Source organism: Enhydra lutris, unplaced genomic scaffold (assembly GCF_002288905.1).
Source record: "Enhydra lutris kenyoni isolate GAN:26980312 unplaced genomic scaffold, ASM228890v2 scaffoldscaffold5, whole genome shotgun sequence".
Classification (NCBI taxonomy): domain Eukaryota; kingdom Metazoa; phylum Chordata; class Mammalia; order Carnivora; family Mustelidae; genus Enhydra; species Enhydra lutris.
In genome coordinates this window covers 53216056-53238797 of record NW_019154089.1, presented here as the reverse complement: position 1 = coordinate 53238797, position 22742 = coordinate 53216056, and the positions used below count along the sequence as shown (strand labels likewise).

Sequence of the window (22742 nt, the reverse complement as noted above, 5' to 3'; positions counted from 1 at the left end):
ACAAATAATCAGTTTGTGAAATGTTCTGTGATCAGTTTTAAAAGAAATAATACCAGATGAACATTCATCTGTTCAATCCTGGGTGGTTTGAGATGATAAGCAAGTCCAATCAAGGTCTGTGATTTTATTTTACTTTTATTTTTATTTTTATTATTTTTTAAGATTTTATTTATTTATTTGACAGACAAAGATCACAAGTAGGCAGAGAGGCAGGCAGAGAGAGGGGGGGAAGCGGGCTCCCTGCCGAGCAGGGAGCCCGATGCGGGGCTTGATCCGAGGACCCTGAGATCATGACCTGAGCTGAAGGTAGAGACTTCTGACTGAGCCACCCAGGTGCCCCTTTATTTTATTTTTAAGATGGTGACTATCATCTTTGGCTTTCTTAAGAACAGAGAAGTATAAGAACCATGCCAAAAAAATGGCCCATAATCTCATCACTCAAACAACCTCTGTTGACAATGAAAAATTGTATAAGAATGAGATTACCCTTGGCTGGAAAACTTAAACAGTACAAAAATGTACAAAATGAAAAGTGAAAGTTTTCCTTCCCGCCTAGTCCCCTCTCCCTAATGTAAGCACAATTAACAATTTCCTGTAAGTCGATCTAAAAATATTTTGTGCCTTCTTCCGGCACATATGCATTTGTATATCTTATCAAAAAATATATACAAAAGGAATCGTATAATGAATGCCACTCTTCATCTCAGCTTTTTTTTTTTTTTGAAGATTTTATTTATTTATTTGACAGAGAGAGAGAGAGATCACAAGTAGGCAGAGAGGCAGGCAGAGAGAGCGGGAAGCAGGCTCCCCGCTGAGCAGAGAGCCCGACTCGGGGCTTGATCCCAGGACCCTGAGATCATGACCTGAGCCGAAGGCAGAGGCTTAACCCACTGAACCACCCAGGCACCTCCATCTCAGCTTTTTTTAACTTGTTTGTCAAGTAAGAGAAATTTGCCATATGAGCACTAATAGATTCAGCACATTTTTAAATGGTAGTTCCATATTTTTCGACCATGTGGCTGGATGAGGACTCCTTTAATCTGTTTCCTCTTGACAGAAACATCAATTGTTTACAGTTTCTGCTGTTACGCAAAATGCCATCACAGGCATCTTACAAATCCTGATGAATATTTTTGAGTGCATCCAACAGGGAACATTTCTAGTCATGGGATATCTGGGTCGAAATGTATGTTTGTGCCTTTTAAATTGCATTAAATATCACCGAATATCTTCCATAAAGGTCTACTAGTCTAAATTCTTGCTAACAGCCTATACAGTGCTGGTTTCCTCTCACTTCACTGACACACTCAAGGAAAATTAACATGAGACTCAATGAGAATGACCCAGCTGCCGAAGCCTTGCAGCTGTCAACTTCATAGTCATTCAATCATTCATTCATCCAATAGTCTTGAGCCCCTACTACGTACCAGGCACTGCTCAAAGTGAAGAAGATTCAGCAGTCCTCCCTGCAATTAACTGAGCTTTCAGGGTCGTGGGGGGAACTGGTGATAAACATATAAATACACCATTTCAGGAGCTATAAAATAAAGCAGGGTAGAGAGACAGAAAGTGACAGGAGGGGGTGAGGAGATGGCTAATTTAAAGAACATGGCCAGGAAAGGTCTCTGAAAAAGTTGCAGGTGAGTAGAGATGTGAGAGAAGTGAAAGAAATTATGTAGGTGTTCAGGAGGGAACATTCTAGACAGAACGGCAGACACAGAGACCTCGAGTGTGCCTGCAGAGAGAGTGCTGCGCGCTGAGGGCAAAGAGGCCTGTGTAGTTGAGCATAGCACATGGGGGGCCGTGCATTAGGAGCCACAGTCCGAGGGGTAGCGGGGGCCGGATCACGTCAATGTGGAAGGTTATTGAGGACTTTCACTTCCACCCTGTGTGAGAGAGAAAGCCACCAGAAGGTTTTGAGGGATGTGATCTTTCTGGAGTCTTTAAAAGGGGTCCTTATGCGGACTGTGTGGAAAATAAAGTGTAGTATGCTGATGGGTATCATTTAAAAACCCCTGATACGGAGTACAGATCGCCAGACCAGGGGTCAGGAGGCCTGCGTCCGAGCCACTGACTCAGTATTTTGGCTTCTCTTTCGTTCCCCGTACGAAGGGGTCGGGCTAGCTGATGACCTACGGGGGCCCGTCCAGTCCTGCATCATGCCAGCTCTTCCCTTGAGCCCTTCTACAGTTATTTGAAGTTCAATGAAGGAAATTTTTCGGTGATGGGAACAAGTCCTGCCAAGCCTGGATTTGGGGTCCCTATGTATATTTTTTCATTTGGGAGTTCAATGCCCTCCACGGCCTCATCCTGTCCTTGTTTATTAGAAATGGCAGGACAGTGCTGAGGGGTCGGGTTCCAGCTGTCTGGGCAGCAGCAGGATTTAATTTCTCCTGGGTGGCTTTAGCGAATGCCGCATCTTACTCGAAACTAGAGTGACATCTACTTTAACTTTAGACAGATTGGAGGACATGAACCAATAAGCCTCTAGGATTGTCTTGCTCAACTTCTGACTGCTTCAGTTGAGGAGCTGGAATCAAATAGGATAATCCAGGGGGCATGTTAGGACAGAGTCAAATTTCCCAGAAGTTGTGCCCAATACACTGAGAAACCGGCGTATGTGGACACAACCTCGGTAGGCCACATCCCGTTCTTAGCTGTTGCTCACTTCATGGTGTGGTCATTTGTTCTTGGGCTTCTGAAGGAGGTTGTTAAGGGAAGGGCAGGTGCCCACAAGGGCTGGAATGAAGTTTTGTCTAGAGGGCATTGATGAAATTTTCCCATAGCCCATCCTGATGCTTCCATTCTAGGACTAGGTCACACGGGCAATGTGAAGTGAGTCCTAGAACAATCGATGATACAGTTCTGTCCAAAGTTGGAATCTTACCTGTCTGTATGTGAAGATACTTGAAGCCAATGAAAAGACAACTGAAGCCAACTGAACTTGAATTGTTTGGAAAGCCCATTTTATTTGCTAAACAGTGATCAATCTGAGGGTAGTCCCCAAGAGAACTCTGAGAAATGGTCATTCCGTACATGGCCATTAAATTGTCAAGGGAAAAATACTCTGGATGTTATTTGACAAATTTAGATTTTATTACCGTGAAACCTATGACCATCTCTCAAGGTCTTAATAAATGGCTTAGGAAGAAGCTGAATTTCCTCTCTGTGTGACAGGTCAGAGTGACAAGGTAAATAGGACTGCGGCTCAAGCCTTGAGGTCCACTACAGGCCCATAGAAATGAGGGTGGAAAGTCTCATTCCTTATATACAGGAAAATTCTGCTGTCAGCCCGACAATCTCACCTTAAACACAATACGCTCAGGTGAAGTCTCACTTGCTAATCGGCCACCCAGAGGGTTCTCACCCCATTTCTTGGCAGAATTGTAATAGCTTAAAGTGTAATGAGGTCTTGGATTACGAGGGCCACCTTGTTTTATAAAATACTCTTCAAAAGCCTTAGCAGAACACACCTTTATAAACACCTCTGAACAGAATGACAGATGGTTTTGGCTAGGCAATATGTTTGGGGATAAATATGATTTTTAAAAATGACATTTCATACTTAAAAGTTGTATAGATTGTCAAGGATAAACAAGTTTGAGATTGGTGTATCCTTTGTAATCAGTCTATATTAAAAAGACAAAAAAAAAATCAAGATGAATGGTAGCTCCATTCTGTTTGTGGCAAAGTAGACCAAAGTCTGGAAAAATCAGTGGGCCTTCAAACCACAACCCAAAGGACAGTAAACCCAAATACTTGCCCTCTCCAAACCACACCAGAGGATGGAACTTTCCCTTGAGATCCCTTTTCCCAGACATTCATTTTACTTCCGGAGAGACTCAAATCAATAGAAACACTAACTAAGAATTACATTGAACTCTATTATGGTCTAAATTGAAAGAAAAGAGATAGCTTTAGTTAATTAGGATGTGGCTGACATATGCATTCTCTTACTTAGTTAATGAAAATTATAATGCAGACATATTTAATATCAACTAATGATACATTTTTGCTTTCACTGATTGAAATTGCTGGCCAGGCAAAGTCAAATCCTTTGTGTGGGCTCTCAGGGCTGCCCTATTCCAGTCTGACATCCCACTGCTTCCTTCCTCACACATGGGCCACCTCCCCCAGAACCTCCTGGTCCCTCTGCTTCCTTTCAGCCTCCATGCCTTTAAATACTAACAAGGCTGGCCTTTGGGTGAGCAAACTGCCATTCCCTGATGGCTGCTTGTCTCAGTCATGGACTTACTTAATTCACATTCCTATAAAAGACAGCTCTTTTACTGAGTCTCTAACTAGTTGCCAGCTCCTTCTCTGAGTGGTGTGGGCACATCAGGTGTCCCCTCCAAGATTCTAGGCCCAGTGGCAGTAACAATAGCAGAAGAGAACAGCTGATGTCTTTTACACCTGTAGCGGAAGTACTCGACCTGTCCTGGCTCAGTTAATCATCTCGACAGGCTCTTGGCTGGGAGGTACCAGTGGGCCTCTTCAACAGTCCTGAGACTGAGGCCCAGAGGGCTGAGTCCTTGCCCACAGTCACAGAGCTCATAACCGTGGAAGCTAGAATTCAAATACATGTAGTCAGAAATCCTTAGTCCAGGCTGCCTGTGTCTTGGTGGGTGGGGAACCTGTCCATTTTGTCTTTGCCTCAGTGGCAAGCATTAAATTCAGCACCTAATGCCGGCCCAGAACTCATCTGGATAAACAATGAATGACTTCATGTGTCTCTGGGAGATGGTGGGTGTCATTAAGCTTATCGTGGTCTTCTTTTCACAATATACATAAGTCAGACCTTTGTGCCATACACTGGAAACTCAAACAGCGATGTGTGTCAATTATAGCTCAGTAAAACTGGGGGAAAACTCCCCAAACAAAACCAAAAAACCCAAAACAAAACAGAATGAACACAAGTGAGGTAAAGACCAGCTGTGCTTTAGCTCTTGGCTCCTGTGACCCGTGAAGCAGGCCCTCAGCTTTCCCGGGCATCACTGGAAGCACATTCTTGGAGTCCTGGGCCTAGAACGAGTTTTCTTTTATAATGTTTGGCCAGTGATAACACAAACTCGTGACGAGTCTAGGAGCACGCCATACCTCCAGCCTGTCTCTTCTTGCAGATTTTCTTTTTCTTTCTTTCTTTCTTTTTTTTTTTTAATAAATACAAAACTCTGGGACAAGCATGCTGCTTTCAGGATTAGCCTTAATCCATTTTTTAAAAAACATATTCCCCAAAGAAGGTCATTTATTTCTTTTTCTCTTCATTTTTAAATGGAGAAATGTTAAGAATTTAGGAATGCAGACATAGATGAAATTACAATGTCTTTCCAAATGCCAACAAAAATGCTCAGAGTCTGATGAGATCCCCTGTGGCATGAGTTTGTTTAAAGAATCCTGTCAATTCATTTTCTTGTTTCTGTTGGCTGATGAAAGTCTTTGAAATCACTAACTTGGAGTTCATCCCATCTCGTCCTCTAGGTATTGCTGGCCAGGTGTCCATAGATGCCAACGGAGACCGGTATGGGGATTTCTCTGTGATCGCTATGACAGACCCGGAAGCGGGCACCCAGGAGGTGAGCCAATGACCCCCTACCTCACTGTTCCTCCTGCTTGTTGAGATTCCAAGGAATGCATTTGTCCTGGTGTCCAAACAGCTGTCCCCAACACAGCCTCCAAATAAGAATAAGCTGAAAATCTTGGAGTTTCTGAGTAGGGAGGGCTTACTTCTGCTTGAGGATATCCTGGACGATTTCAAGAAACAGTCCCTTGTTTACCCTAAGTGGGCAAATCATATGTTTCCAGTGGCCAAATGTGTGTCTTTGATGCCTCTTGCTCAGAGCTGATGTTCCCATAGCACTTGATGAGACCTGGCATAAGGGCCTTGGTGCCTTTCTCCTTGTGCACATGTACTGGGCCTTTGTGGCAGAAGCAGAGCCAGCAGAACCTGGCACTTGCTATATTTCCTGAAAGATTTTTTTCACCCTTGGGGTGGTCTGGGTCTCATGGGCATTCTAGTTTCTCCCTCCATGAATGGTGGATAGCTACAGTCCTTTGCAGGGCCGTTGTGAGCATTTGGGAGGGAACGTGTGTCAAGTACTTGGTGAGTGCTCAGCACATGCCAGAGATCGTTAGATTTTGGTGATTATCTAGAATTCTTTTTACTATGACATGAACTAGCCTGTGGAAGCTTGCTGGGCCTCCTTCCAGAGAGATAGGGGAGATGTCACAGGTCACTTAGGAGCAGTGCACTGGTGCCCAGAAAAAAGAGAAACAGATCCCGAGAACCTGGGGGGGAAGGTACTTCCAGATCAGGGCTCAGATAGCTGGTGGAAGTTCTGTTTGAATCAGAAACTGTGGACAAACCTTGAATCGAGTCAACAAAGAATACTGAGCCAGTTGAAAAAGAGTTCAGTCTGGAAAGGTAACTCCCAAAGTCATGAACTAATCTTCTAGCCAGAGAAGGGGGAAACAGGATATTCCTAAAAGATATTTTTGACTCTTTTTTAAAAAAAATATTTACTTACTTATTTGAGAGAGAAAGAACGCACAAGCAGGAGCAGCAGAGAGGGAGAGGGAGAAGCTGGCTTCCCGCTGATCAGGGAGCCTAATGCGGGGCTCCATCCTAGGAGCTTGGGATCATGACCTGAGCCCAACACAGATGCTTAACCTACTGAGCCACCCAGGTGCCTCCCTTTTAACTCTTTCTATGCCCAGCTGATTGAGTGGTATGAGGCTGTACACCTGTGATGGCTTACTCTGGCCATGATGTCTGACTTTCTCCCACATCCCTGAAAGCAGTTTGGGCTTTACAAATGGCTGACCTCGTGGGCTGCTCTGTGGCGGATGGCAGATGCGTGGAGCAGCAGCCCCTCCGACGAACAAGGGAAAAGCCATAAGTTCTGGTTATTGTTTTCTATAGAACCACTTTCCCACCATAGGGAGCCACTGTTCTCCCTAAATTATGCCGACCATTAAAAGCATCACTACTGCCTGCAAATCTTGATTTACGAAGTCCTCAAAAAGACATCATTGTGGTCAGTGTGATAGGGGGCGCCTGTCCTATGCCTCCTTTGGAAACGGAGAACTTTGAGCTTTCAGTTTGCACATTTGTTTTTTGCTTTTACGTAGGTCATTGGTGATTACTTTGGAAAAGAAGGTCGTTTTGAAATGCGGCCGAATGTCAAATATCCTTGGGGACCTTTAAAACTGAGAATAGATGAGACCAGAATTGTGGAGCACACAAACAGCTCTCCTTGCAAATCATGTAAGTTTAGAGACTTAATTGCTCTGCATTTCACTGTCTACCCTGTCACCATAATGCAAATTGAAAAGGCAGATGCTATCCAGGAGCTCATGTTCTCAAAGCTCAGCTTGCTTTTTCTGATGTTGTGAAACCCATGGGAAGAGTTTACAAACTGGCAACCCACTTTCTAGGGCTTTCTTCTTTTTTCAAAATGGTAGAAGCCTTCTCCCTATTATCACACCTCTATTCATAATATAAGCCCTTCACATTTGAGATGCCCACTTAGGGAAAATAAAAAGATCCAATATTAAATGTGTAGCAAGTGTCATTCTGATTCAGAGTTTGTAGGTGTCCTCCTACTCCTCGGAACCAAACAGATAATGTCCCTTAAACACCCCTTAAATTTACAAATTGGCAAATCGGTGTAAAATATGCTATTTACTAGAAGCTTTGTCATAAATACAGAAGCAAGTGGACATTCGTACAAGGAGCTTACAAATAGGAACTTGTTGGAAACTGTTGCTTTAGAGATAAGCTAATGAGGGAGAACCAAGTGAAATCGATCTTTCAGGCCAATTAGTCACTTTAGTCTAACATAGTATGCTCTTTATTTTGCGGCCAGGCTTCAAACTGCTCTATTTATGTTTATGTGATAATTATGGAAAGGAGTAAGGCAGACATATGTTAAGAATAGTCTGGAGTTGCTGGGCATGGATTTGAAATCCTGCCCTGTCACTTACTGGTTTGTGACCCTAGGAATGTTCCTCTACCTCTTTAAACCTCAGTCTCCCCATATGCGAAATAAAAAAAGTATACCCTGCCCTTTGGGCTGAGGATTAAACGGGATAATGCCTTAAAGGCTGACACTACACTGTTTATATAAAGGCTAGCTATTTATCGTGTTTATATAGTAACTGGGACGCTACTGCACTCGATTGTATCAGATTGTTATTCACATTTTCACAAAGCTATATAGGACATTTTGACATGAAACTCCGGCCTTGGTGAGAGAACATCTAAAAACAGAATATCAACCCAAATGCATTTTTCACCAAATCCTCTAGCACTTTGAAGTGTCATCACCCATCTGTGATAGTAAGATGTGCTGAGTCAGTCCCATGGTCTGTCCAGTTGTCTTCTCTGACTAGGAGCTCAAGAGAGGACGGACGTACCTGAAAACCAGTGTTCCTCAGATCTTTCTTGAACTGCTTTATTCCCACTGTTCTCCCATAGTCCTTTCTGAAATGTCTCTTAAGCTTTGCACTTGAAAAAAAAAAGAAAGAAAGAAAGAAAGAAAAGAAAAGAAACAAACCTGCAGGATACCCTAGAAAATCTTTCTTAAAAAAAAAAAAAAAAAGGAAAATTTGCCACAAGTGGAAAATTGAGATGCATCTCCCAATGACTAAAACTTGAAACATCTCTCTTTCTCCAAATGCACTCTGATTATCTATGTTTCTTTTTTAAGCAGGTGGTCTAGAAGAATCGGCAGTGACAGGAATTGTTGTGGGGGCCTTACTAGGAGCTGGCTTGTTAATGGCCTTCTACTTTTTCAGGTTAGGATGCTTTATCAAGTTTTAAAGTTCACTCTCCTCTGTTGCCTTGGTCGCTCACCTTTGCACAGTCGTCCTTGTGACTTGTCCGTATCTTGCTCTTACCCCAAAAGCATGGCGGTTAAAAGAATGAAGCTGTTCTTCTGTGACGGTCTTCACGACCCTCCTGGTTTGGCAGTCAGGGCTTTGTATTGCTTCCCCCTGTGGGCCACAGAGCCAAGATTCTCCTCTGATCACAAATTTTCTGACGCAAATTCCTACCATCCACCAAATGTGTAAGTGGAGAGAGAATCTGGACAAAGGAAAAACAACTTGCCTATTCTTACGCTTCCTCCAGTTCAGAAAGAGGAGTCTGGGTTCGCCTTCTGAAAAGGAGGAGGCAGCTCTGAGCAGTCCACACCCCCAGGCTGCTCTGTGCGCAGTCCTTGGAGAATCCACACATTTAATTGTCACTGTCGTTAAGCCCCGAAGCTTGTAAAATTGTAACATTTATGTGTGTTCAAGGTACTGAGAGTCCCAAATCATGAGGGCGGTCCATTCCTCTGTAATCTTTGGTGATTGAGTTTGTGGCTTTGTCTCAAGTCATTAGACCAATCTGTCTTCATTTCTGTAGGGAACTATAACCCCGGGTGTATGTGACTCTTTGCAGGAACAATTGTATTCCTGTTCCTTTGGTCACAGTATGCTTAATCTGGTCTTTATCTAGGGCATATCCTGGGAGTTAGGGAGAGCTTCTGTGGCAGAATAGACAAGACTTAACCCACAAGGCACCCAGGGAAAAAGGGGAGGGCTTGTTCTATGGCATTTCAGAGAGCATGCCAATTTTCCTCCTTGAATAAGGGCACAACGCCTCGGGGCCACACTGCTTTAATCTCTGACCAGGGTCTCATATTCTGTCATTTCTCATTTATCAGCCCAAACCCAGATGTCCCTTGGGGGCATTCTTTGTAAGAGAAACCATAGTATTTTGTAGCCAAGTGAGGTTTTATTACTGCATTCGCTTTCCCTTTACCCAGGAAGAAATACAGAATAACCATTGAGAGGCGAAGCCAGCAAGAAGAAAGTAACGTTGGAAAACATCGAGAGTTACGGGAAGACTCCATCAGATCCCATTTTTCAGTGGCTTAAAAAAAAGCCTTTTCTTTAGGCCTGAGATTCTTTAAGGAGATAGACGGGATGAAAGACATCAATGGAACAGAAGGGGCGCTCTTGAAGAACTCATTCTTTTAAGCAGTTAGTCATTTCGTTGTAAAATTTCTTTAGAAGCTCAGGAACTATTTTGAGTCACCATATGCCTCCCGGGCTTTCACCTCATGACAAACAAGTATGAGAATACAACATCGCTCTGTTAAATGTTCCTACTGTTTCAAGGGCATATGATTAGATTTATGTTTGGAAATCTGATGTCTCCATATTTTGATGGTTTTGGGGGCATTTCATATAAGGCTACAAAAATGTGGTTTTCTGAAATGAAATGTTTTATAGCTAGAATAAAATCATTTTTATGAGTAGAATATTCTTGGAAAGAATTTAACATCCAAAAAGAGGAAAATGTAATGAAAAATCTCAAGGTTGGAAATACAGTGTTCCTTTTTCTAGTGCAAGTGGACAGATTTGAAGTTAAGGACTGCTCTGTCCAATGTATGTATTCAGGTCCTGACTTCATATCTCCAAAAAGGATTTCTGGCCTGTCTCCTTTAGTGTCTCATAAAAGCTATTCTGGAAAGTTGTAACTATTAATAAGATAAGAGGATTTATATAAGAAAAACAAATCTAAAATGTTTCACTTTTTAATGTAAAAAAAAAGCCCTATTTCACACTAACGTTTTATTTTTAGGTATTTTAATCTTATATTTTGCTATTAGAAAATGTGTCTATTTTTTCATTTTGAAGATTAAATTCCACATATATTTTAAAAGCATGGGTAAAGTGTGCAACAAACCAGCAATGATGAAAGAGGCTTCTCTTTTCCTCCCTGTTTCCCTATCCCCTTGGCCATACCCAAATGCCAGTTGCTGATTTAATTACAGAGATCTAGGCATGTATTCAGATCACAGACTCTATCGGAGGACATTGATTTACCTGCTTTAAGTGCAAAGTTATTTTAGGGATAGACCTCTTCTAGTTCTGGTCAAATGATGACTTTCCAGGTAAAGGGTGGAGTTGATTGGAATTAACTAGGTTTTAAGGCAGCCCTTTTTCCTTAAGAACAACTTCGTAGAGTATTAGCATTGGACAGTAAGCACAGAAAGGATAGCTCTAAAAATGCATACATGACATTTTACTAAGATTCAGTGATATTTTGGTTAAAAGAAGGAATCTAAGTAGCTACTGTATTCCTTTTTAGTGGACTCCACAAAGCTTTAGCGTCATCCACTAATAACCTGTGTAATCGCAGGTGAAGTGTAGATAGAAGAGATTTGAACAAAGTGAAATAAGTATTTACTGAATATTTACCTTGCACCCACTACTCTGCACGTAGGCGTAAACTCAGGTTGCCATTTTTGCTGATAATTTATGGAGAAAATAGTGAGAGAAGAAGAGAGAGTTGGCAGATTAACGTACCATGTTGTAATTATGTCACTAGGGGCTTTCCTCAGTAACAGTTTGAACATCTGAAAAATAGTTTTTTAAATTATCTTAGTGGCTATAAAAGATCACGTATAGGGAGGAAAATAGGGGAGTTCAAGCGAGTCCTTTGTCGTGATGGAGGTCGGAGTTCACACGGGTGGGGGTGGAGGCAGGCAGAGGGAAAGCTGTGTATCTTGGAAGCTGGCCTGAGCTTGCTTCCCTGGAACCGTCTGCCTCTGCCCTTCCTACTTCAACCAGCCAATGGATTATTTCCGTGAATGGGTTATTTCTGTGTGAGACACATTTCCCCTCTACATTTAAAAAATGGGATTCAGGCAGCTGGAGAGCATGACAAGCGAATGAGCTATGATCAGCCAAAATGACTTTGTCGTAGTTCTCCATGGTGGATGCAATGGAAAAAGTGCTGACTTCCAAAAAAGATGGCGAAAGAAGGCAAGAAAGGCAAGCTCCAGAAATTCCAACGTCGGAAGAGTGTTTGGGGAGTAAAATCTAGGAAAGGAAAACATTTAACAACTCAGGACTCTTCAAAGTGAAAACAGAATGGGATGTTTGCATCCATCTTTTTTTGTGTGTGAATTGAGAACTTATTTCTCTCTCATTTTTATTTATCAATGATGTTTTCAATATATTTTTGAGCTATTCACTTTATACTACCTTGTGTTTGTGACAAAAAGTTTAAAATTCAAGCCTATGTGCTTATTACAGGGGAAAGATCATTCTACCTGGTTGTCATCTTTGGACATAAACATTTCTCACCTTTCTGGAATTAATATAGGGGTCCATTAACTGTAACATTTTTAAAGCAAATATTTTTTATTTCTACTTTAGGTGGAGGAATAGTTCTAAATTTAATATTATATCCCCTGATAAAATGGTGGCGTGAGATTTTAGTTTTTTTTAAATGGCGGACTAAGTCATGAGATTTCTCATAGGTACATGCCATCCCATTCCAAAGTTAAAACCGTGCTGAGAGTTCTTGAGATTGATTGCTTATTTATTTACATGTCTGTTTTCACTTCTTTCCTCCTTAAAGTCATCATGTGAATTACCAAAACTCCATTAAGTTTAAGTTGGAAATTTTTGGAAATTAAGTTGGAAAACTTTGCTGCAATGTAGGTGTTCGGTGTAAGTGTACCCTGGGTTAAGACCTCTGGAGATTATAATTTGGGACTTAATTTCCTTACAGCTAAGCAGCATCTTTGACAACTAGTCATTTGTACTCCACCAGAAGCCACATATCATACAGTAAAATAAATAGGGCTTTAGTTCTTAAATCACACTATAAATTTTTACTCTGAATTCTAGGGCATTCAGATTTCAGAAGGAAAAATTCATCACTATTTTCTCATCTGGCCAAACAAGCTGATAGTTATATAGGTCAAAATGAGTATATATGCTTTGTATATACTCATGGTGCTGGAAATAAGTATAGATTTTATGGTCATCATTTCACCTGCTTAGGTTTTTTTGGTTTTTTTTTCCTGCATTAAAAAATAAAAGCTTTCTCCAAATGATCACTTCTATCCAGAAATAATTTTCTGGATAGAGTGCATATCTTCTCCCAGACTGACTACAGTTTCCACGAGGAAGCCCTACAAATTACATTTCACAGAACTGTCAGCTTGTCCTTTCCTGAACCACAGCCATAGTTCCACAGGCTTTGAAATAGTTTTTTTTTTTTCTATTTTAACATTTCAGAAGCTATGTTTAATGGAGAGAAGAGAAATGCATGGAAAGAGAATGTCTCCTTTTCTCCTCTTCCTTAAGATTCAGATTTTTGCTTTAATATGTCTTATCATTCTCCCTGTTCACAGGTTCTAGGGTTCTTAACTTATTCAAGGTACCTGTGCCCCCTTTGTCCCCAGTTTACCACTTTCCTTCTGGTTGCTACTGATTTTGAAAGTGTAAGGTGTGCTGTTGGCAGTGACATCAAAGCTATTGTCTAGATCTCACACAGTGACAATTCAGAAATTAGCTTCCCGTGGCATCACCCCCTTCTTGTGAGTGAGTATACAGGGCTACTTGTGGAAGTCTCTTTAGGAGGCCAGATAAAATATTATACCACCAGTATTAAGGGAGTGTTTATACACTGAAAGAAATGCATACTTATGTTTCTTGGGACACAAAGAACCCAGATTCTGAGTGGATACGGTATAAAACTGAACAGCAACCCAAATTAGGGCTCTCAGTTGATATTTCACGGGTTCTGTTTAATTATGTCCCTGGTGGTTAGTACTTCACGGAGAAGTTGAAAATGGGAGGGATTTCTTCTTCAGTGGAAAAGACTGGAGCTGTCTGAAAACACGAAATGTGCTTTGGGGGCAGCGTGGAAGCATAGAAAATGAGAAGGTGCTGTTCAGAGGGATCTGTTTCTTTTTCAGTTGATGCTTAGAACTACAGAATACCCAATAATTTTGCCCATCTTCAACAGCCAGACTCAGCAAGAAGCTTGGGACACACCCAGCCAGAAGAATCGGGAGTTGATGCTCGGAAAGCAACAGAAGAGAGTGGCATTGCAGCAGCCCCTGTCCTTACCACCCCTTTCTCCCTCACTCCCACTGCCGCCATGGATCTCCCGTACCCCCAGGCCCCTGCCACGCACTGTGGCTCCAAAGATGCCTCGGCATCTGGCCCTTGCAGGCAGAAACTTGTGAGTAGGAACCCTGTACTTCCTCAGAGGGAAAGAACACGAAACAGTGCTGCCTATAGGATCATAGCTGGCTTTGGATCAAAACCCTTATGCTAACTTGACCGCACACGCTCTGGGGCAGGACAAGCCTGTGATGTGCCTATATTCCAACAAGCTTTGTTTTGGTTTTCAGCATGTAGATCTCATGACTGTCTCTTGCAGGCATACCCCACAGCTAGACTCTAGGATTAAAATGACTTTCAAAAGGGGCTAGATTGGAGTTTGTTCAAATTTGTCATTAACCACTAATGTTAATTCATACCAAAGGTAAAGCAATTCTAAACCAGCTGATGCTGTTAATGTTCGTGTTTTAAGCTACTTCAAACATGGTGAAAGGGTTTCAATGGGAGCCGAATATCAGAAGTAAAAATCCGTATGTTATAATAGCTCTTTGATGGCGTGGAATGATTCTTAGAGGAGGGATGTGAATAAGCAAAATTAAGAGTTAGCAAAAATGCTGTTTCTTTGAGTCACACGTTTAAAGACCTAAATTTTATGCACAGGAATAAAGGGCCCTTCCACAAAGGGCGTAAATTGTCACATGGACTACCAAATTGTTTTTTATGTGCTAGGGGAACAAAGCTGTGATAGCACACAATAATTGGGCAGAAAATGTCGAGAAAGAGGAAAATTTGGATTTCAAAACAGGATGGCCTATTTATTATTTAATGCCAACATCTGAAAAAGTTCAAAGTGGTGTGTCTTACAATGGGGGTGCCCATTGTAAGTTCAAAGCATCTTACAAAGTGGTGCGTCTTGCAAGACAGCAATGGGGGTGCCCTCAGCAACCTGAAGATGCTGTGAGTTTGTAGAATTTTTCTGCTGGGTCCTGGGAATCTGAGCTTTGTTCCCCATGCAATGGTGAGTACTGAAACCAAGAGGACACGGGATAAATACCGTGAAGGATTACTTCCGCAGCCCTTATCTTCTGGGCCATATTACTCATGGTTATTTTAAATATAGGACTACCAAACAATACAAAGCTACCATGAGTATGGTAGAAAAGTAAAAATAAAAGCTGCACAAGCTACCATTTATTATTCTAATGTAAGTAGAACTATCTGCATATAATGTGATTTAATTTATTGTTTTGTGTAGAAAATGAAAATTGATGACTGTGGATATAACCCCTGTTTTGTATAATAAATTTTTTTTCTGATGCAAACTGGTCATTTAACATATCTACTCGGTTTGGTGTTTGGATATAAATGTGTATGTGTTCTTGTAAATGTTTCTCTTAAGCAAGAATGCCACATGCTCACAGTATAACAATGTGTTCTCATTAAAAATACATCCCACAGAAAACTTTTCCTGTTTATAATTCAACCAACATACACTGCACATATCCATAGTCTCTGAGGACTTTCTGTTTTGCTAGGATGAGTGGAAGTGAAGGTCAGTTAGTGGTTGGGGTGGATTGTACTGCTTGAATGGTACCCGTGGAAGTACTCAAGAATTTCTGCCCAGCAAAGGGACGTTTATAGATATAAGAAAACTATCTATTATAATGAGTGGTGAACCTTGAACTAGCAGGTAAGGAAAAAACTCTTCAGGGATACTGTTATCTTGCATCTACATAGTTACGCAGTTGGCCTTGGTGACTCATATTGTGATGTCCCTTGCCCGGTTGGAAGAGGTCCTAAGTCAGTTTTGTCACTCTGGGGAGCTCCTCGGGTTCTAGCAGACTAGGCAAACTGACTAGCCTCAAGCATCTCCAGTTGCCTTGAGGTTGTAAAAAGCTGCCTCATTATCTAGAAATTTATTTATGATTCACTTTAAGCTGGAGAAACACAGCCATTCTCATGGTTAGAATGATGTTTCCCTGGTCGTGCTGTGGCTGCCACTGCCGGTCAAGTCCCAGGACAGCACCACAAAGGCCATCCACGCAGGGTGCCCAGGTTGGAGAGGATTCTGGGCAGGATGTGACTCCGGGCTGGAGGTGGGAGTGGGGGCTGGGGGAGGGCTGTGGGAGGGCCTGTCAGGACTGAAGGGTGGGGCCCAGAAAGCTCCCAGAAACATAGGCTGTCTCAGTCCACTGGGGCTGCCAACCAGAATACCAGACTGGGGGTCTTCACCCAGAAACGTATTTCTCACAGTTCTGGAGGCTGGAAGTCTGAGATCAAGATGTATGCTATTTTGGTTCCTGGTGAGAGCTTTCTTCTTGGCTTACGGATGCCTGCCTTCTTGCTGTACTCTCATGTGTCCTTTCCTGGGTGCATATGTGTGCAGAGAGAGAGAGAGAGAGGTATGTGTTGGGAAGCCTGAGCCAGTGTACTGGATGAACAACACGCAGAGTACCATCTGATGAATGAGGAGGCACGAGGCTTCCACACAGGGTTGGCAGGTAACTAACTCCCTTAGCATTGGAGCTCACACTTTGGGGAAGTGAAGATCTTGGGGTTCTTTTGATGGAAAGTCCAGTTTCAATATACTCACAGAGAGGGAGTAAAGTCACAAGATTTATTACTTACAAATCCCAGAAACAGGGTGTGGAGGGCAGGAAATGCAATGAGGGGAGTGGGGAAGGGGGCAGGCCATCCTCTGTCCCGGTCATGAGTCAGCATGAGATAGACAGCAGGAGGGGCGCCTCCGTCACTCAGTAGGTTAAGTATCTGCCTTCAGCTCACATCATGATCCTGGAGTCCTGGAGTCGAGACCCACATTGGGCTCCCACTCAGCAGGGAGTCTGCCTCTCTCTTTCCCTCTGCCTCTCCCCTGCTCGTGATCTCTCTCTCTCTCTCTCTCTCAAATAAACAAAATAAAATCTTTAAAGAAAAAGAGATAGCAGGGTAGCAAGCATCTATTATTTATAAGGTAGGAGGGGCAGAGGTCACTAACTTTTCACAGGCTTAACTCCAAATGGTTATTTGTGAAAAGTAAAGCAGGGGCTAATGGCAGGACTCTCCTAAATTAAAGTCCTTATCTGTGGATGTGAGTAGGGTTATCATACTGTAAAATGCCTGGGCAGCAGCTCAAAACAAAAGTTGTTTTTCTCATCACAAGATAGACAAGTAGAGAGGCAGCGGCTCTTGGCTCTCGGCTCTCGAGTCTCTCCTTAGGAGGACACGAATCCTATTAGATCAGGGCCCCACCCTTGTGACCTCACTTAACTTAATTACTTCCTTAGTGGCCCCATTCCAAACCGAGCCACACTGGAGGGGAGTTGGATTTCAACACAGGAATTTGAGGGGAAACACATTCAGTCCCTAATGTGCAGGGTATTCCTATTACTTCCCCATATCACCTTGAGGACCGTGGCCTCCTTGAGTCTTTCTACCGCATGTCTTACCTCCTCATCCCTCTCTCAACTTCTTCATTCATACCCAATATCCACGACAGGCCAAGAATGCCTCCTCGCTGTGGCAAGTGGGGGCTACGTTCCCTTGAGGAGCCTCAGGGAGCTCCAAACATCATCCATTTAAGACCCTTTCCTAACCCTAAATTATGGACTTCTGGAATAGACATACTATAGCCTGTAGTGGCTACTATTAGAAGAGGTATCAATGACCGCATAAAAAACTGTCATTTAATAAACCATCTCTTAGCACCAAACTAGAACTAAGAGAAAGAATTCCTTTTGCAGGCTTTGTTGCTCCCTGACCATCATTATCTGTTGAAGTCCCGTCATTCCCATTTCAGAGATGAGGACGCTCTTGGAGCCAGGGGAGAACCCTGGCTCCATACTTGAGGCTGTGCACCCCGTGTGGACATGGGGGTGACCACAGTCCCAACCTCACTGGGCTGTTGTGAAGACTTCAGACTTAGAATCCTGCCTGGCAGGTAGTGAAGCACTCACTAGGGTGATTATTAGACTTTCCCACTTCCTTGGCTATGGAGACAAAGCCCCCAGTTGGTCATTTTTGATGACTTTCAAGATAATTTGTCTTGATGACAAGTAGCCCCACCCTCTTGTGGGATGAGAAGAGAGGCAATGAGGAGGAAGAGGTCCCTTTTCTGGACATTGGCCTCCTCCTGAAGGGTCCAGACAAGGGCGGAGAGTGGGACAGTGATGGCCACATTACGTCTGACGCCCTCAGAGGGCCAGAGCGTTTTTTTCCAGATCTGTTTCTCCTCGGGTGGAGGTGGCCCTGCTGGCCTTGCATGTCAGAATGGCCTCACGCCTGCCTTCTTGCCCTGGCTGATCTGGCCCCAAGAACCACTCCCTGGACTTCAGCATCCTGGGGCAACCATGCTCACAGCTGGGCTCTGCCAGAGCAATGTCTGCTCCCCTCCCAACATAAAGGACCCTCATGGGTCCTGAAGAACATCTTTCCCACCAGTGCTTACCCTCAGTCCAGGTCTCTCCTAGGAATGCTGGGATTTTGTCCCAAATGCAACAGCAGCACCTCATAGGGGTGTTAGTGGCTGGTGGAGGGGGGGGGGGATTGACTAGTATAGACAGAAGGGGTTCTTGTTCCATTGCTACTCCAGTGGGCAGAGAGAGACCAGGCATCAGCAGCCTAGTGGGAGATGATGGCATCAAAGTCCTGAAGTTCCAGGCATATAGGGGCAACCCCCAGGTCCCGGGACACCTAAGACTGGGACAGAGACCACACTGCTCTTCCAAGAGGGCCTCTGATGGCTCAGAGTGTGGGTCAGGTAAGGCAGATCTGGGAGGCTGTGCTCCAGAGGCTGTGTTCTGTGTGTCACCCCCTCCTTATCCCTTAGTGCGGTGGCCAGCTCAGGCTTCCCTCCCCGGGTGCTTGAAAAGAACCGGCTGTGCACAAGAGCTCTGTGCTCCTTGGGCAGGAGCGTCTTGGGTGGTGTCAAAGGTATTCTATGCCTTCAGGCAAAAATCCAACAGAAGATTGTATCTGAATGGAACTTGCACCTGTACTGTATACCCCTTCATGACTGTTCTCAGCATTTTATTCAGAAGGAAAATGAAGAATGAACAAGAGTGTGTGCCCTTCTCAATTCAGTATCGGTAGCTGGCTACTGAGATCTCTCTGCATGTAACGACTGGGCTAAGCACCTCAAACGGATTCATTTTCTGAGCCATTTGATGGTTATCCATATGTCACTCTGATGAAGTAGGACTATGGTCACGTTAAAAGTGTGTAAATGGAGGCACAGAGAGGTTAAGTAACTTGCTCAAGGCCTCCCAGCTACCAAGTGGCAGGGCGGGGATTTGACGTCGGGCTGCTGTTCTAGACAATGACTATGCCAAACCACGTAGTCCGTAGAGTGGCCATTGTCAGTCTTTTACAAGCAGAGCTCCCTTCCTGTTCATCACCTTCCACAGCCTGACAGATTCCCGTCCATTTCTCCCATCCAGTTCATCTTCCTTGTCACCGAACAAGGCCTTTATCACCTCAGCCCCAAAGTGGTAGGGAGCAGCCTCCTACCCCTGCTCCCCTCTTTTCCTCATTCTTCTCACCGCCGCCATGTCAGTCTCCCTGAGACACTGCTCTGACGTCACTCTCTCGTTCTCAGTAATCTCCGATGACTCCCATTCCTCCGGGTCAGATTTCGTACTCTGTGCCTGGCGTTCACAGCCCCACGCCCTCAGTCAACAGCCTGATTAGGCACTAGTCCTTTGGTTCAGGTAGGTCGTGCTGAATTTGACCTACTCAAACTGGTTTTCTTGTCACACACTACACACACTACACACTACACATTCCCTGCACTTCCTTGACTGCAACTTTTTATTCCCTCTGTTCCTCCTGCTTGGAAGACCCTTTGCTTACTAGGCAGGCCCATCCTTCACGTGCAGTTCCCACCCCCGTTTCTCCGTGGACATCCCTGTCCACCCCGGCTTCAGATGAACTCTCCCTTACTTTGTGGCACTTATTGTCTCAGTGGTCGTGAATGCCTGGTCAGCAGATGCATTCTCTTCGGCCAGCTAGTGTTTAGAAAAAGAAAAAAGGAATTTTAATGCCTCCGATGGTGCCAACAGAAGCCCTACACTTCTGATGTTTTTTTTTTTTTTTTTAAGATTTTATTTATTTATTTGACAGAGAGAAATCACAAGTAGGCAGAGAGGCAGGCAGAGAGAGAGGAGGAAGCAGGCTCCCTGTTGAGCAGAAAGCCCGATGTGGGGCTTGAACCCAGGACCTGGGATCATGACCTGAGCCGAAGGCAGCGGCTTAACCCACTGAGCCACCCAGGCGCCCCACTTCTGATGTTTTTACGTCCAGCTTCCTTCACTAATTTACATTAGGTTTTGGGACTTGCAGATTGTTTTGAACAATCATGTAGAGCTTTGTGCCATCTCTTTTGCTGCCACTTCTCCTTTTAATGATAACCTCCACACTGCGGGTCTTCAAAGAATATCCTTCAAAAAATAACCTTTCTCTCCTCTCAGTTTCTTTGTCAAGTACTAAGTACTCCAAAATAAAATATTTCCTGCATCAGGCAATTTATTACCCCAAAAGCCTCCATACGGTTTTTGTAATGTGGATCTTCCATAATGTTTCTACCTTGTGGAATTTTCTTAAAATGGGGATATTCGTAAATGGCCTGCTTAAATCTGTTTTATTATTACTTGTGGGGTCTCAGCAAACCACAGGCCTTTGTTAGCCTCAGTTTCCTCCCTCGTACAATTAGGAGGATAACAACTACTTTGAAGGATTCAAGTGTTTCCTGACACGCAGTAGCAGTTCAGCAAATGGGGTTGTTACTATTTGCATGAAGTAGCCTTAGCGCCTCAAGTTCTCGGGCTCCTGTGTGAAGACTGGCTCGTAATTGTGGTTCTTGTATGTGACCTTGTGGTAGATTCTATGTACCCCCTCTCTCATTTCATAGATGAGGACCCGGGTGTGTGCACAAGATGGCGGGTGGCAGGTTCCTGGCACAGAGAAGTAATGCTAGCTCGCATTGGTGGCATCGAACTTCCCAGGACCCTCGAGGGCTAAACTATGTCAAGCGGTCCCTACCAGAGCCCGGTGAGGCAGGCACGGCGGTCATCTCTGAGACACGGTGTGCTTCAACCTTGCCTGGTCCCCCAGCCAGGAAGTGACAAAGCCAGGGCATGAAATACGGTAGCGGCCACTGCAAAGACCCTGGAAGACCGTCTCACCTTTAACCCTCTGTTGCCCACGACCCTGTCAGACATCAGTGGTGAGGATGAGAAAAAGATGGTGCTTTCCCAGCAGAATTTAGGATTTTAGCCTGTAGGTTCCCATGTATTATCGGTAGGCTGGTTGTCAACCCTGGGAACATGACCAGTTTGTGCTTTAATAAGGACAATAAGGACAATAATAGGGAAATGTTCATAAACACTAATTGATTCAATATGGAAAGTTTGGGCTTTTTTTCCTTGAGATTAACTATGATTTTCTGTCTGAGCTGGGAGAAAATCTTTTCTATCATCAAATGTGCTTTTTTTTTTTTTTCTTTTTAGGTCTTTACTTGACAGAATTTAATGTTAGTAAATGATAGTTGAAATTCATGACGTCTATCAGTCTAGAGACATTAGTCTGTCGTCAAGATGGGATTACGTAATGTCTGCTTGTTTATTCACGGTGACAGGGGAATACATCCTGTCTTCTGGATCAGCCTTCCCCCGGTTGTGCCGCGTGGCTTAGGAACACCCATCTGTTTAGTAAATCCTTGCTGGCTGATTCTTTTAAAGGCCACACGAAACCTGTGCCCAGCCCAGGGTCCTAATAGTTAATCCTTGTCTTCCTTGAGAGATCTCTCACATTCTGCTAGTTGAGTGATCGATAGATCATTTCTAAACCAAAACTATTGGCAAAACAAACATCCCAGACCCCTGATCTTTCCTTCAAAGGTTTTCCTTTTTCACTTTTTAAAAAGATTTTATTTATTTATTTTTAGAGAGCGAGAAACCGAGCGCAAGCAGGGGGAGGAGCAGAAGGGCAGGGAGAGGGAGGGCAAAGAGTCTTAAGCAGATTCCATGGCGAGAGCGGAGTCCAACCTGGGGCTTGATCTCACCACCCTGAGGTCACGACCCCAGCCTAAACCGAGAGCGGGATGCTCAATCCACCGAGCCACTCAGGCGCCCCGGAAAGGGTTTCTGAAAACCGGCCTCCAGGATTGACCTTGCGGTTACGTTTACAAGCAGCTCCTGTGGTGAAACAGCACCACTTGCCAGTTCATTGTGACAACGACGCTGGTAACAGTGTGACAATACGCTCGCAAACAATCACACTAAAACATGTTTTTTCTTACTTTATTAAGCCTTTTCTAGCTGCCTAAAATTTTTTTTTTCTCAAAAAATGTGAGTGTAGGTGACTCGCAATGTTACATCAGCGTCAGGCGTAAACGCAGGGACCCCACGCTCTGTGCCTTCTCTGCTCCACGCAGGCGTGGTCGCGCTGTCAGCACACAACGCGGTCCCAGGGTCACTGACTAGAGGCCCTAGGCTGTGCCTTTCCTTCCTTTCTTACTCATCCCTCCCTGGACGCCTGCACCTCCCACTCTCCTTCCCCATTTTCCCGGCTCCGCCCTCCCTCTCCCACCCCGACCCTCAGTTTGTTCTCTGGTACTGATAGCGCTTTTTTGTTTGTTTATTCATTTGTTTTTTGTTTTTGTTTTTGTTTTTGTTTTTTGGATTCCACACGAGGAAATCATATGGTATTCGTCTTCCTTATTTAGTATAAACTTGCAAATAATCACAGTGGAACATTTTTTTTCTTACTTTAAGCTTTTTATAGCTGCTTTGACTTAAGAGAAAAAAAGAAAAGCCCCTGAAGCCAAAACC

General features: G+C 43.7%; 1 protein-coding gene across 2 annotated transcripts in view; it reads left to right on the top strand.

Moving 5' to 3' along the window:
* LOC111141184 (natriuretic peptide receptor 3) overlaps window positions 1-12863 on the top strand; it is a 76279-nt gene extending 63416 nt beyond the window's left edge. The window contains exons 5-8 of one of the 2 annotated variants that reach the window (XM_022493563.1): window positions 5479-5573; window positions 7129-7264; window positions 8709-8796; window positions 9810-12863. In XM_022493563.1, coding sequence (XP_022349271.1) covers window positions 5479-5573; window positions 7129-7264; window positions 8709-8796; window positions 9810-9921 — 431 coding nt within the window. In that variant the 3' untranslated portion in view covers window positions 9922-12863. The remainder of the gene's footprint in view (window positions 1-5478; window positions 5574-7128; window positions 7265-8708; window positions 8797-9809) is intronic. The other variant, XM_022493564.1, reaches the window with a different exon arrangement.
* The last annotated feature ends 9879 nt before the right edge of the window (window positions 12864-22742 follow it).